General features: G+C 41.4%; 1 protein-coding gene across 2 annotated transcripts in view; it reads left to right on the plus strand.

Annotated features, from left to right (window-relative positions):
- Nucleotides 1-14,314, plus strand: part of AGXT2 (alanine--glyoxylate aminotransferase 2) — a 44,925-nt gene that overhangs the window by 19,123 nt on the left and 11,488 nt on the right. For both annotated transcript variants that reach the window (XM_033421284.2, XM_004266011.3), the window contains exons 7-10: nt 161-254; nt 4,404-4,504; nt 5,075-5,167; nt 13,441-13,573. In XM_033421284.2, the coding sequence (XP_033277175.1) occupies nt 161-254; nt 4,404-4,504; nt 5,075-5,167; nt 13,441-13,573 (421 nt within the window). The remainder of the gene's footprint in view (nt 1-160; nt 255-4,403; nt 4,505-5,074; nt 5,168-13,440; nt 13,574-14,314) is intronic.

Here is a 14,314-nt window from a genome sequence, read left to right on the forward strand (position 1 = left end):
AAGCAGAATATTAGGTTTTTGTCCTAAGTGGGAAAAGAGTAAAGGAGGAATCTTAGTATCAAATTAAGAAGCCCTCTTGCCTTAACTGGCACCATAGGTTGCCCCCAATTGGCTGTCTTGTGTTCACGTCTTGCTAAACTCCCTCTTTTGTCATTTGCAGACGATGTGCCCGGATGTTTTCCGTGGCCCTTGGGGAGGAAGCCACTGCCGAGATTCTCCAGTGCAAACAATTAGGAAATGCAGCTGTGCACCAGGTCCAGCTGGGCAGGGAGGGAGGCACATGGTGGAAGGTCAGGAGGGGTAAGGAATGTGGAGAGAGGCAGAACCATTCCTGGGTGAACAGATTCAAAAAAGTGGGAAAGGGAAAGCCAAGGCAAATCCAACTAGGAAATCACCCCTCACTGAACTAACATCTCTTATGCCAATGACCACTATACCATCAGAGCATCCACCTCCTGTTAGGAAACTCATCTCAGCATCTCATGCTATCAGAGCTAAGCCAAAAACAGACTGTCACCTGGTGCTTCACTAAAGGCGCTCTCTTAGCTCTCCCAGCAATAGCTCTGCTACCAATTTTAAAAGAAAACAAGGGTTTTTTTGAGGGATTATTTGCCAATTCCCAATGGGAGAAGGGGAAAGGGGAAAGAACACTTAGAAATCTCAAAACTCCAATGAAGAAGTTCCCCAGGGACTCAGAGTACAGCCAAAATGAGAGCCTTTGTCAAATCAGAAGACCAGGGCTTCCCTGGTGGCGCAGTGGTTGAGAGTCCGCCTGCCGATGCAGGAGACACGGGTTCGTGCCCCGGTCTGGGAAGATCACACATGCCGCGGAGCGGCTGGGCCCGTGAGCCATGGCCGCTGAGCCTGCACGTCCGGAGCCTCTGCTCCGCAACGGGAGAGGCCACAACAGTGAGAGGCCTGCGTACCGCAAAAAAAAAAACCAAAAAAAAACCAGAAGACCATTCCTGAAGGCTGCTGACATCTCTTCAAAAGTTGTAAAGGCGTCAGCATCTGTTCTTTGCTCATCAGCAAGCCCCACCTCGCACTTGTCATCCCAGTGCAGGACCCTTTGGACAGCTGCCCCTAAGCAGTGCTGAAGGAAATCACTAAACGCTCCAACCGAGAGATCTTTAATGGAACAGGGTGTCACTGGGCTGAGAGGAAGAATGCAAATGGAAGCCTTAAAAATCAGCTTCGAAAGGAAGAAAATTCACAGTCATCTTAAAATTCAGATGGGATAATTGCAATACGGACATAGGAGGATGAAAGAATGAGCTTTAGAACAAGATGTTATAGTCACAGAACTTAAAACCATAGGGAAGTTTAAAGCTATCTTTCACACTCTCCATTTTAAAGATGGAGAAACACGTCCACACCTAGGAGGCTGAGATCTAGGACTTGACTCCAATTCTTCTGCCCTCAAAGCCAGTACTCCCCAGCCATGACCACCCTTGTTCACACCCATATGCCAGAAGGAGGAACCCAGGCTTAAAAATAATTCCTGCTCTGCTGGCCAGGATTGAAGAGACACATAAGTCAGGAGCCCTGGGTTGGACTTTTAGCCCTACGGTGGCTCAGCTACAAGCATAAGTTCCATCTTTTGCCTCCGTTTCTCATCTATGAAATGGAGGCGGCAATACCTGCTCCCATGGCCCCTCACCCCAGGCCTTCAAGAGACCAAGGAAGAGAGCTTTTGTAGAGGCAGGCAGACAGTAGTGATGCCAAGTACAGTCGTGACTGTATCTTATATCCACGTGGCACCAACGACTAAGATCAGTTGGATGAACCTCACAGACGTCAAAAGCACCAGCGCAGAGCTTCAGCGGCAGAAGCCCTCAAGACATGGTCACTTCCTTCCCTCCCAGCTCTGTGTCCCTCCCTCTCTGAGGCCTTCCCTCCCTCAGGCCAACTGGAATATACCAGAGCCCCAGGGTCATCTCTCTAGTGGCCTCTAGAGGTTAAATGATAGTGACAGGCAGACATTTCTCCTTCTCGGAACTGTGATCTTTGGCACGTCTGAAGTCAGCTGTTTTCTTAACGCATATCTTCAAGAGACAAGACTGATATCATATCCTTATACAAAAAGGGACTTCAGGGGCTTCCCTGGTGGCGCAGTGGTTGGGAGTCCGCCTGCTGATGCGGAGGGCGCAGGTTCGTGCCCCGGTCCGGGAAGATCCCACATGCTGCGGAGTGGCTGGGCCCGTGAGCCATGGCCACTGAGCCTGCACGTCCGGAGCCTGTGCTCCGCAACGGGAGAGGCCACAACAGTGAGAGGCCCATGTATCGCAAAAAAAAAGGGACTTCAGCCTCCTCTGATGCTGTTAGGGCCTGAGAAGAGTTTGGTATTTGCTGTAAAAAGACATATTCATGTATGTTTATAAATGCATCCCAAAGTGTGAATTATTCTGAGTATAGAAGGTTCCAGTTCTCCATTCCTCTTAGAGTTCATTCAGTGGGCACATCCAGGTGCCAGTCTTGGTTGGGGGCTTTTCTTTCACCTCAAAATATGTCATCATCCATTTTTGAGCCTAATATAGATATTTGTGGTAGATTTCATTCCCTTCCTCCACCTCCTCCTCAGGATTTTTTCTTTTCCACTGGTCATTCCAGTCCCTGAATTTCAGATGTAACTTGTGATGAAAAGCACCTCTCAACCCACTACCCCAAAATGTTCCAAACCTAGTACTGATCATGTCATTTCTCTTTCTCCTTTTGCAAGACAAGTTTCCTTTTTCTTAAAAATAATGTTCTTTCTTGGCGTCTCACTCTGCTTAACTCTCTCTTTACCACCAGCTAAAATGAAAACTCTTCCCTCTCTACTCCGTTGCCTGGATAGCATACAGGAGAGCATCCTCTCTCCACTCGCTTGATGTTGTCATGGTGACACTACTGCACCAAGTCTTTCTCCAGAGGTGACCTGACCTGAAGCCACAGCAACGAGCCAATGAAGTAAATGCGAAATGAAGGAAAAAGCCAATGACAGTTGATGACCTCTCATCACTGAATTTATGGGCAGTGGGGGGGAAAATTATGAAAGGTCTAGTGCAGTTTCAAGCAAAACCTTCTCCATGGTTTGGTTTTGTCCAAATTTAAGCCATTATGGTCGATTTTGCTCCACCCTTTGATTTCTCTAGTTACAAATGATCTTACTAAATTCCCAAATTATATCCTTTGAACATATATCTAATTCACCCTTTAGGGCCATCCTAGGTTGTTTTCTCTTCCTTTCCTAATAATAATAGGAAATTTCAACCTCTAGGGGCACAGATTTATTTGTCTACTATATCCTACCCATCATACAACATAAGTGATGCTAAAAAATGTACTTTCTGGGTTTGCTATTTATGTCATTACTTCCTTTTTCAAACCCCCAACACTCAATTCCAACTAACTAAAGATCAGGTAATTCTGTCAAGCAAGATTTCCCAAACATCGCATGTAGCCTCAAAGTATGTTTGGGGCCAGGTCATGTTTTTCCCACTTTTTAATGAAGAGCTGAAGTAGTCAATATAAAATATATTTATGGTTCACTTTTGAAGACAATAACTGAAGGTTTCCATTCCTTATCTCTAGCCTTCAGTAGACGGGATCGCATCCATGCCTCTAAGCAAGTATCATGATGGTAGATGGTGACTTGCCTCCCAGACTGCTTTCAGCAGAAACCCCCCATCACACCCAGCTCTCTCTCTGCATCTCTTCTGCTATCCGTGGATGTGGGTTTAGATTCAGAGACTATGTGATGCTGTTTAGAACCAAATTACAGGTGTGGATAAAAATTCTGAAGGTTCAGTCATACATGGATGTACTTGATCTTGGACCTTTGGTATTCCAGAGGAGAAAGCTTCCTCTGCCTTGCTATAATGGATGAAAGTTATCTGACTGTAGTACATTCCTGTTTAGACTGAATTCTGATTGCTATATAAACATATTTATTAACGATAAAGACTGAGATACTTTGTTGCTTTAAAATTGCACATCAGATTAAGTAACAATGAAAGGTAAACATGGTTATTTCCAAATAGATTAAATCCACACAGCAATTACATTTGAATTAAATCTACACTGTTGAGAGGATCAGTATCCTTAGATAAAACAGCTATCAATACCAGACTCAATGATGCTTTGGAGCGTTGCTTCTCCAGGTGGAAACAACTGAAGTGGTTTGCTTATGCTTTTGTGGCTCTGCTAGTCTAGCTGCTTGAAACAAAGTATGAGTCATTCTGACAGAATGTTCAGAACATTCAGAAACCTATATCCTCATATCCTGGTTTACTGTATCTTGAGGGACTCTATTCAATTTACTGTCCTGTTTTCTTTTTTCCTGTTTCCCCCCCATTCTTCTGGATGCCATTCTCACATCTTCAAATGCTGTGTTTTCTGTTGTTGTTGTTTGTTTGTTGCAGACTGCTGCCAAGCTAAAGACCAGTATATTGAACAATTCAAAGATACTCTGAACACTTCTGTGGCCAAATCAATTGCTGGATTTTTTGCAGAGCCGATTCAAGTGAGTGTATTAACCAAACATTAATTGAGCTCAGTTCTAAATTATCAGATTTTTAACTCATACATTCTAGAGAATTCCAAATTATTTAAGTGACCACTGCTATGTCCCTCTCCACACTTCATTCATTCCATTGGTCCCCTTAAAAAAAAAGATGAGGGGACGCTGGTTTTCAGTTGACCTTTGAAAAAACCATCTCCTGCACTCCCAGACTGAACAGAGAGATAGATGAAACTATTGAATCCCTAAATCTGTAAAAATAGACAACCCCAGCAATTTTTAGTTCTTTATCACCCACACTGTCAGGGGGAGCCTTTCTATAATCTTACTAAATCCCCTAATCTACTTTTCCTCTACTCTCAGGAAAGAATATGTTTGCATCCTTTTTCAGCAGGCATGGCATAAGAGTAATGGCCCCTCTTTTCACCCATAGTTGAAATAGTTCTAGAGACTGTTTTAAAAATTGCTAGTATCACTAACGCTAATGTTGATCATAATCCATCTTCAATTCTCTTTTAATACTTTCAAGGGCTGTGCTGTTACTCTAAGTCTTCTTGGTTTGGTCTTTTGCAGGGGGTGAATGGCGTTGTCCAGTACCCAAAGGGGTTTCTAAAGGAAGCCTTCGAGCTGGTTCGTGAGCGGGGAGGCGTGTGCATCGCAGATGAAGTGAGTGGTCATGGAATAGGTGCGATTCAGTGCAGCCGGGACAGGAAAAGCACAAGGAGAAACTTCTTTAAACCCTCCTCTGTGGTCCAGGCAGAAAGCAACCACTCTGGGGATTCCAAGACTTGGGTATAAGTTAATGAAGCTTTGGCTAGTTGACTGGTTAGTTCGTTATTGGATTAGTTTGTCCATTTAATCAAGTACAACAGAACTTAAACATCCAAATTGAAGTCTATCAAATAAATTGTTAACAGGCATAGGTGATGCTGCCATTCCTCAACATACTTTTAAAATTCCTTTTGGGGAGTGCATGTCAGGAGCAGCTTAACCTTAGTTTAATCTCATAACCAAGTTTTCATCTTAATTTTTGTCAAAATAATATTAACCAGTCTGGAAGCATTCATCTTACCTTAATAACAAAATTTGTTTGGAAATCATACTTAAAAAGAAAAGGTCCCACCTCTAAGTTAGAAGAGGGCCACCATCATAGATATTCAAAGAGTAGTTCCAGGGACTTCCCTGGTGGTCCAGTAGTTGGGACTCCACGCTTCCACTGCAGGGTCATGGGTTCAATCCCTGGTCTGGGAAATAAAATCCCACATGCCGTGCTGCATGGCCAAAAAAATTAAAAAAAAATTTTAAGTAGTTCCAAAAAGTAAATTCTAAAATAGTTATGGCAACATTGTTGGAATAATCATACAGTATCTCTAAGGGGACACTTTAAGGGAATAAAATCCATGGGCTCTGTGAGCTGTAGCCTGTGTCTTTCCTAAAGGGATTAATTTACATTATAATCACACCCCTTATTGGAGTGTATCTGGTCTTCTGCCTCCTGAGAATAGCAATGGAGATCAAAAGATCAGAGGGTAGTCGCCACAGCCTCCAAAGTGCTCCTGAATCATTTCTGGGTCCTGATTCTAACAATCAGGTTAGACCACAAAAAACAGGTGGAGAACTTGAATGATTCATACCTGTTTCAGTCCTGCCATCTTTGCCTAAACAGTTTTCTTCAACTAAAACATCCCCTATAGGGGACAATGGGCTGCCCCCTCAGCAGAATTCTTTTGCAGTTTCCTCCTGTGCAGCCAGGTCTCTGTGATCCCCAGATGAACTGGATGACCCCCGGGCATTGCACAGAGAAGCGTGGGCCAGCTCCTCCTGTTGTGTCCATCCTCCCTTTCCCATCCTGCCCGTACAAGTTTAGGGGAAGTGAACCAAAGTCCTGAAGAAAGTTAATCTGCTATTAAAAGAAGAAAAGTCTATTCAGTCAGTTTATAATTAGCTACACTGGTGAAGAGAATAAGCTTTAACCTTTGGAATCAGCCACAGTGAAGCTGCCACCATTGGATTAATTAGCGGGAAGGTAGATTGAATTCAAAGAAACTAATGGATTTCAGAATTTCCTACGGTATATGTTTTTATCATTTTCAACAACCTAATTGGAAACTAACACAGGGTGACCTTCAGAAGGACTGTCCTAATGAGTAGGTAAAGATAATAGCTAGAAATTTCTGAGCACTTACTAAGTGTCAGGCACTGTTCATAATGCTTTGTATGTAACAACTAAGTTAATATTCATCACGGTTCTGTAAGGAGTGTCCAGTTGTAATTATGCCCATTTTACAGATGAGTGAATTGAAGTCCAACATGGTTAATTTGCCTGTTGAGATCATGCAGTTAGTAGGGACAGAGCCAGAATTCAAACCACACTAAGCCAAGACCACACTAACCACTGGGTAAACCTGACTCTCAAGAATGACAGAAGAGTAGATAGACTCATCCACCAAAGGACAGACAGCAGAAGCAAGAAGAATTACAATCTTGCAGCCTGTGGAACAAAAACCACATTCATAGAACGATAGACAAGATGAAAAGGCAGAGAGCTATGCACCAGATGAAGGAACAAAATAAAACCCCAGAAAAACAATTAAATGAAGTGGAGATAGGCAACCTTCCAGAAAAAGAATTCAGAATAATGATAGTGAAGATGATCCAGGACCTCGGAAAAAGAATAGAGGCAAAGATCGAGAAGATGCAAGAAATGTCTTTAAAAGACCTAGAAGAATTAAAGAACAAACAAACAGAGATGAACAATACAATAACTGAAATGAAAACTACACTAGAAGGAATCAATAGCAGAATAACTGAGGCAGAAGAAGGGATAAGTGACCTGGAAGACAGAATGGTGGAATTCACTGCTGCAGAACAGAATAAAGAAAAAAGAATGAAAAGAAATGATGACAGCCTAAGAGACCTCTGGGACAACATTAAATGCAACAACATTTGCATTATAGGTGTCCCAGAAGGAGAAGAGAGAGAGAAAGGACCCAAGAAAAATATTTGAAGAGATTACAGTCAAAAACTTCCCTAACATGGGAAAGGAAACAGCCACCCAAGTCCAGGAAGCGCAGTGAGTCCCATACAGAATGAACCCAAGGAGAAACAAACCGAGACACATAGTAATCAAATTGGCAAAAATTAAAGACAAAGAAAAATTATTGAAAGCAGCAAGGGAAAAATGACAAATAATATACAAGGGAACTCCCATAAGGTTAACAGCTGATTTCTCAGCAGAAACTCTACAAGCCAGAAGGGAGTGGCATGATATACTTAAAGTGATGAAAGGAAAGAACCTACAACCAAGATTACTCTACCTGACAAGGATCTCATTCAGATTCAATGGAGAAATCAAAAGCTTTACAGACAAACAAAAGCTAAGAGAATTCAGCAGCACCAAACCCGCTCTACAACAAATGCTAAAGGAACTTCTCTAAGTGGGAAACACAAGAGAAGAAAAGGACCTACAAAAACAAACCCAAAACAATTAAGAAAATGGTCATAGGAACATACATATCGATCATTACCTTAAACGTGAATGGATTAAATGCTCCAACCAAAAGACACAGGCTTGCTGAATGGATACAAAAACAAGACCCATATATACGCTGTCTACAAGAGACCCACTTCAGACCTAGGAACACATACAGACTGAAAGTGAGGGGATGGAAAAAGATATTCCATGCAAATGGAAATCAAAAGAAAGCTGGAATAGCAATACTCATATCAGATAAAATAGATTTTAAAATAAACAATGTTCCAAGAGACAAGGAAGGACACTACATAATGATCAAGGGATCAATCCACGAAAAAGATATGACAATTATAAATATATATGCACCCAACAAAGGAGCACCTCAATACATAAGGCAACTGCTAACAGCTATAAAAGAGGAAATTTACAGTAACCCAATAACAGTGGGGGACTTTAATATCTCATGTACACCAATGGACAGATCATCCAAAATGAAAATAAATAAGGAAACACAAGCTTTAAATGACACAATAGACCAGATAGATTTAATTCATATTTATAGGACATTACATCCAAAAACAGCGGATTACACTTTCTTCTCAAGTGGGCACGGAACATTCTCCAGGATAGATCACATCTTGAATCATAAATCAAGCCTCAGTAAATTTAAGAAAATTGAAATCATATCAAGCATCTTTTCTGACCACAACCCTATGAGATTAGAAATGAATTACAGGGGGAAAAAATGTAAAAAACACAAACACATGGAGGCTAAACAATACGTTACTAAATAACCAAGAGATCACTGAAGAAATCAAAGAGGAAATCAAAAAATACCTAGAGACAAATGACAATGAAAACACGACAATCCAAAACCTATGGGATGCAGCAAAAGCAGTTCTAAAAAGGAAGTTTATAGCTATACAAGCCTACCACAAGAAATAAGAAACAACTCAAATAAACAATCTAACCTTACACCTAAAGGAACTAGAGAAAGAAGAACAAACAACACCCATAGTTAGCAAAAGGAAAGAAATCATAAAGAGCAGAGCAGAAATAAATGAAATAGAAACAAAGAAAACAATAGCAAAGATAAATAAAACTAAAAGCTGGTTCTTTGAGAAGATAAAAAAAATTGATAAGCCATTAGCCAGACTCATCAAGAAAAAGAGGGAGAGGAATCAAATCAATAAAATTAGAAATGAAAATGGAGAAGTTACAACAGACATGGCAGAAATACAAAGCATCCTAAGAGACTACTATAAGCAACTCTATGCTAATAAAATGGACAACCTGGAAGAAATGGACAAATTCTTAGAAAGGTATAACCTTCCAAGACTGAACCAGGAAGAAATAGAAAATATGAGCAGACCAATCAAAAGTAATGAAATTGAAACTGTGATTAAAAATCTTCCAACAAACAAAAGTCCAGGACCAGATGGCTTCACAGGTGAATTCTATCAAACATTTAGAGAAGAGCTAACACCCATCCTTCTCAAACTCTTCCAAAAATTTGCAGAGGAAGGAACACTCCCAAACTCATTCTATGAGGCCACCATCACTCTGATACCAAAACCAGACAGAGATACTACAAAAAAAGAAAATTACAGACCAATATCACTGATGAATATAGATGCAAAAATCCTCAACAAAATACTAACAAACAGAATCCAACAACACATGAAAAGAATCATACACCATGATTGAGTGGGATTTATCCCAGGGATGCAAGGATTCTTCAATATACACAACTCAATCAATGTGATACACCATATTAACAAATTGAAGAAGAAAAACCATATGATCACCTCAATAGATGCAGAAAAATCTTTCGACAGCATTCAACACCCATTTATGATAAAAACTCTCCAGAAAGTGGGCACAGAGGGAACCTACCTCAACATAATTAAGGCCATATATGACAAACCCACAGCAAACATCATTCTCAATGGTGAAAAACTGAAACCATTTCCTCTAAGATCAGGAACAAGACAAGGTTGTCCACTCTCACCACTATTATTCAACATAGTTTTGGAAGTCCTAGCCATGGTAATCAGAAAAGAAAAAGAAATAAAAGGAATACAAATTGGAAAAGAAGAAGTAAAACTGTCACTGTTTGGAGATGGCACGATACTATACATAGAGAATCCTAAAGATGCCACCAGAAAACTACTAGAGCTAATCAATGCATTTGGTAAAGTAGCAGGATACAAAATTAATGCACAGAAATCTCTTGCATTCCTATACACTAATGATGAAAATTCTGAAAGAGAAAGTAAGGAAACAGTCCCATTTACCATTGCAAAAAAGAATAAAATACCTAGGAATAAACCTACCTAGGGAGACAAAAGACCTGTATACAGAAAACTATAAGACACTGATGAAAGAAATTAAAGATGATGCCAACAGATGGAGAGACATACCATGTTCTTGGATTGGAAGAATCAATTGCGAAAATCACTATACTACCCAAAGCAATCTACAGATTCAATGCAATCCCTAGGAAATTACCAATGGCATTTTTTACGGAAGTAGAACAAAATATCTTAAAATTTGTATGGAGACAAAAAAGACCCTGAATAGTCAAAGCAGGCTTGAGGGAAAAAAAACAGAGCTGGAGGAATCAGACTCCCTGACTTCAGACTATACTATAAAGCTACAGTAATCAAGACAATACGTACTGGCACAAAAACAGAAACATACATCAATGCAACAAGATAGAAAGCCCAGAGATGAACCCACGCACCTATGGTCAACTAATCTATGACAAAGGAGGCAAGGATATAAAATGGAGAAAAGACAGTCTCTTCAATAAGTGGTGCTGGGAAAGCTGGACAGCTACATGTAAAAGAATGAAATTAGAACACTCCTTAACGCCATACACAAAAATAAACTCAAAATGGATTACAGACCTAAATGTAAGACTGGACACTGTAAAACTCTTAGAGGAAAACATAGGCAGGACACTCTTTGACATAAATCACAGCAAGATCCTTTTTGACCCACCTCCTAGAGAAATGGAAATAAAAACAGAAGTAAACAAATGGGGCCTAATGAAACTTCAAAGCTTTTGCACAGCAAAGGAAACCATAAACAAGGTGAAAAGACAACCCTCAGAATGGGAGAAAATATTTGCAAACGAATCAATGGGCAAAGGATTAATCTCCAAAATATATAGACAGCTCATGCAGCTCAATATCAAAAAAAACAAACAACCCAATCCAAAAATGGGCAGAAGACCTAAAGAGACATTTCTCCAAAGGAGACATACAGATGGCCAAGAAGCACATGAAAAGCTGCTCAACATCACTAATTATTAGAGAAATGCAAATCAAAACTACAGTGAGGTATCACCTCACACCAGTTAGAATGGGCATCATCAGAAAATCTACAAACAACAAATGCTGGAGAGGGTACGGAGAAAAGGGACCCCTCTTGCACTGTTGGTGGGAATGTAAATTAATACAGCCACTATGGAGAAGCGTATGGAGCTTCCTTAAAAAACTGAAAATAGAATTACCACATGATCCAGAAATCCCACTACTGGACATATACCCAGAGAAAAACATAATTCAAAAAGACACATGTGGGCTTCCCTGGTGGCGCAGTGGTTGAGAGTCCGCCTGCCAATGCAGGGGACGCGGGCTCGTGCCCCAGTCTGGGGAGATCCCACATGCCGCAGAGCGGCTGGACCCATGAGCCATGGCCGCTGAGCCTGTGCATCCGGAGCCTGTGCTCCGCAACGGGAGAGGCCACAACAGTGAGAGGCCCGCGTACTGCCAAAAAAAAAAAAAAAAAAAAAAGAATGAATCATCTCTGTTCAACTAAAAGATTCTGTGGAACTGATACTTCTTAGGTGGCTAAACACGGTTTATGGTCCTACATAATTTCACGTGTTGTCCAAGCAGTCTGATCTTTCACCATTCATTGATGGTACTTTGATAGATGAAGTGAAAAATTAAGATAGGCAGAAAGGCAAAATGGATGGATTTGCCATGAACTCTTCCTATGTTATCTCATTTGGGCAAATTCATCAGCTTGTCCAGAGGCCCGTAACTAGGAAGTCGGAGACCCAGGATTCGAGCCCACGTCTGTCTGACTCCCACGTCTAAGCTCTTCTCCTACGTTGTTCACTCTCGTCTAATTGTAACCCCCAACATCTGCCTTTGCAGCAGCACCCTGGAGAGAGCAAGAAAATAATCAGGAAGCCTGAGAAGGACCCTTGCTCTTTCAAGTGCATTTCAGAATCAGCTTCAAGTGCCCACACCTCTACCCCAGACCTGCAATGTGTGTATGTGTAGAGAGAGAGACAGACAGACAGCCCAGGAGACTGAGAACCAGAAGGAGATCAAGGAACCTTCACCAAAAAGGCTCTGGCGAAAATTTGCATAGAAATGTTTGTGTGGCTTTATTCACTTAGGCACTTCCGCCACTTTTTTATCCATTCTACAAACACTAAGTGTCTACTTTTATCAGGCACTCTGCTAGGTATTGTGGATAAAGAGAAAAATAAGATACATGTATGCTGGTGATAGTAGTCCAAGGTGAGAAGTTCTGACGGCAGCTTAGGTGCCTTGAGTGGGGGCCCTAGTGCAGCTCAGGAGAATCTTCCTATGCCGAATAATGATGAAACTGTGTCTTGAAAGAGAAGAGGAGTTAGTGAGATGAAGAAGCGGGGAGAGGGCTTTCTAGAAAGAGGAAACAGCATGCACAAAACGACTAAGTTCAACTTAGCTCCATCCTGACTTAACTGACTCAGCTGGGTCCTCCTCATGACTAATTCCCAGGAGGAAAAAGAAATCACAGGGAAAAGGACAACCAGCCTGTCTGGGCTGGGTGGTGGGCACCCCAGCACCAATTTGCTTACTGTAACTCCTGCTTCATCCAGCCTGGGGCAGACACAGCCTTACACATAGGAGATCCTTATCAAGGATTGCTAATCACAATCACCTTTTTCACGTGCATTATGTATATGACCCTCACAGCAGCCCTGTGATGTATTGCTATTGTTTCCACTCAACAGAGTTAACATGGATTCAGAGGAGTTAAAAACCATGTCTAGAACCACACAATGCTAGTAACCAGCTTTTGGTGCCTAAAAGGTCAGGTGCAGCCTGGAGGGGTGGGATAGGGAGGGTGGGAGGGAGGGAGATGCAAGAGGGAAGAGATATGGGAACATATGTATATGTATAACTGATTCACTTTGTTATAAAGCAGAAACTAACACACCATTGTAAAGCAATTATACCCCAATAAAGATGTTAAAAAAATAAAAATAAAAGGTCAGGTGCAGAATAAGTGCTTTCTCCATAATAGTATGAGGATGGTGATGATGATGACTGATGATGATGATGATGTTAGGAAGGAGGAGATGGAAGAGGAGGAAAGAGAAGAAACCAGAGAGTCAAGAAAAAACCAACATTTCTTTGAAAGCTTTCCAATGATTTGGGACTTGTTTTCACAGGTGCAGACAGGATTTGGAAGGTTGGGTTCTCACTTCTGGGGCTTCCAAACGCACGGTGTCCTGCCGGATATTGTCACCATGGCTAAAGGGATTGGGAATGGCTTTCCCATGGCAGCAGTTGTGACAACTCCAGGTAGGAACTACAGGCAGTTTTTGTCTGCTTCTGGGTCTCCTGCATCAGCAATGGCAGAAAACATGTGTATTGGAACTTGTGTGGGCTAGAGACAGTGATGGGATTCCCAAGCAATGAAAAAGGGAAACTGTCTGCCAGATGGTAGAAGAGATGGAAGAAAACCAGCTCTTTTTGCTCTTGCTGTAGAGAAGACTAATTCTCCCAGACCCACAATGAAATGCAGGGTTCTACTCTACTGACAACATCTAGGCAAACGTGCCACAAAAACAAAACCAACACAAGAGATCCTTGCTAAACAACCTGAAGCCAGTGCTGAAGTTTCCAAGGGAATCATATTCTTGAAGGACACCCTGACCTAGTCTTACCACACCAATAAGCTATAGACTCAAGGTCCAGGTGATAGTTTTCTCTGTTGATCATCAGCAAAACAGCTAAAGACAATACAATCTCACTTTGCTATAACATTCTATAAAATGAACATTAGAATTAGCTGTATTTCCCATTTTAGTGAGGTTTTACAGAAAAGAATTTTATGAACCATTTAGTGTTGAAAATCTTAAAATTATTTCATTTGTTTTTCCAACCAATAGTAAGCATACTTGAGAGGCTCCAAAGTATAATTAAGTGCCTTGTAAGAGCTCAGTGTTTTGGTTTTTTTTGGTTTTTTTTTTTGCGGTACGCGGGCCTCTCACTGTTGGGGCCTCTCCCGTTGCGGAGCACAGGCTCCGGATGCGCAGGCTC

The sequence above is a fragment of the Orcinus orca genome, chromosome 3, assembly GCF_937001465.1.
Source record: "Orcinus orca chromosome 3, mOrcOrc1.1, whole genome shotgun sequence".
NCBI lineage: Eukaryota > Metazoa > Chordata > Mammalia > Artiodactyla > Delphinidae > Orcinus > Orcinus orca.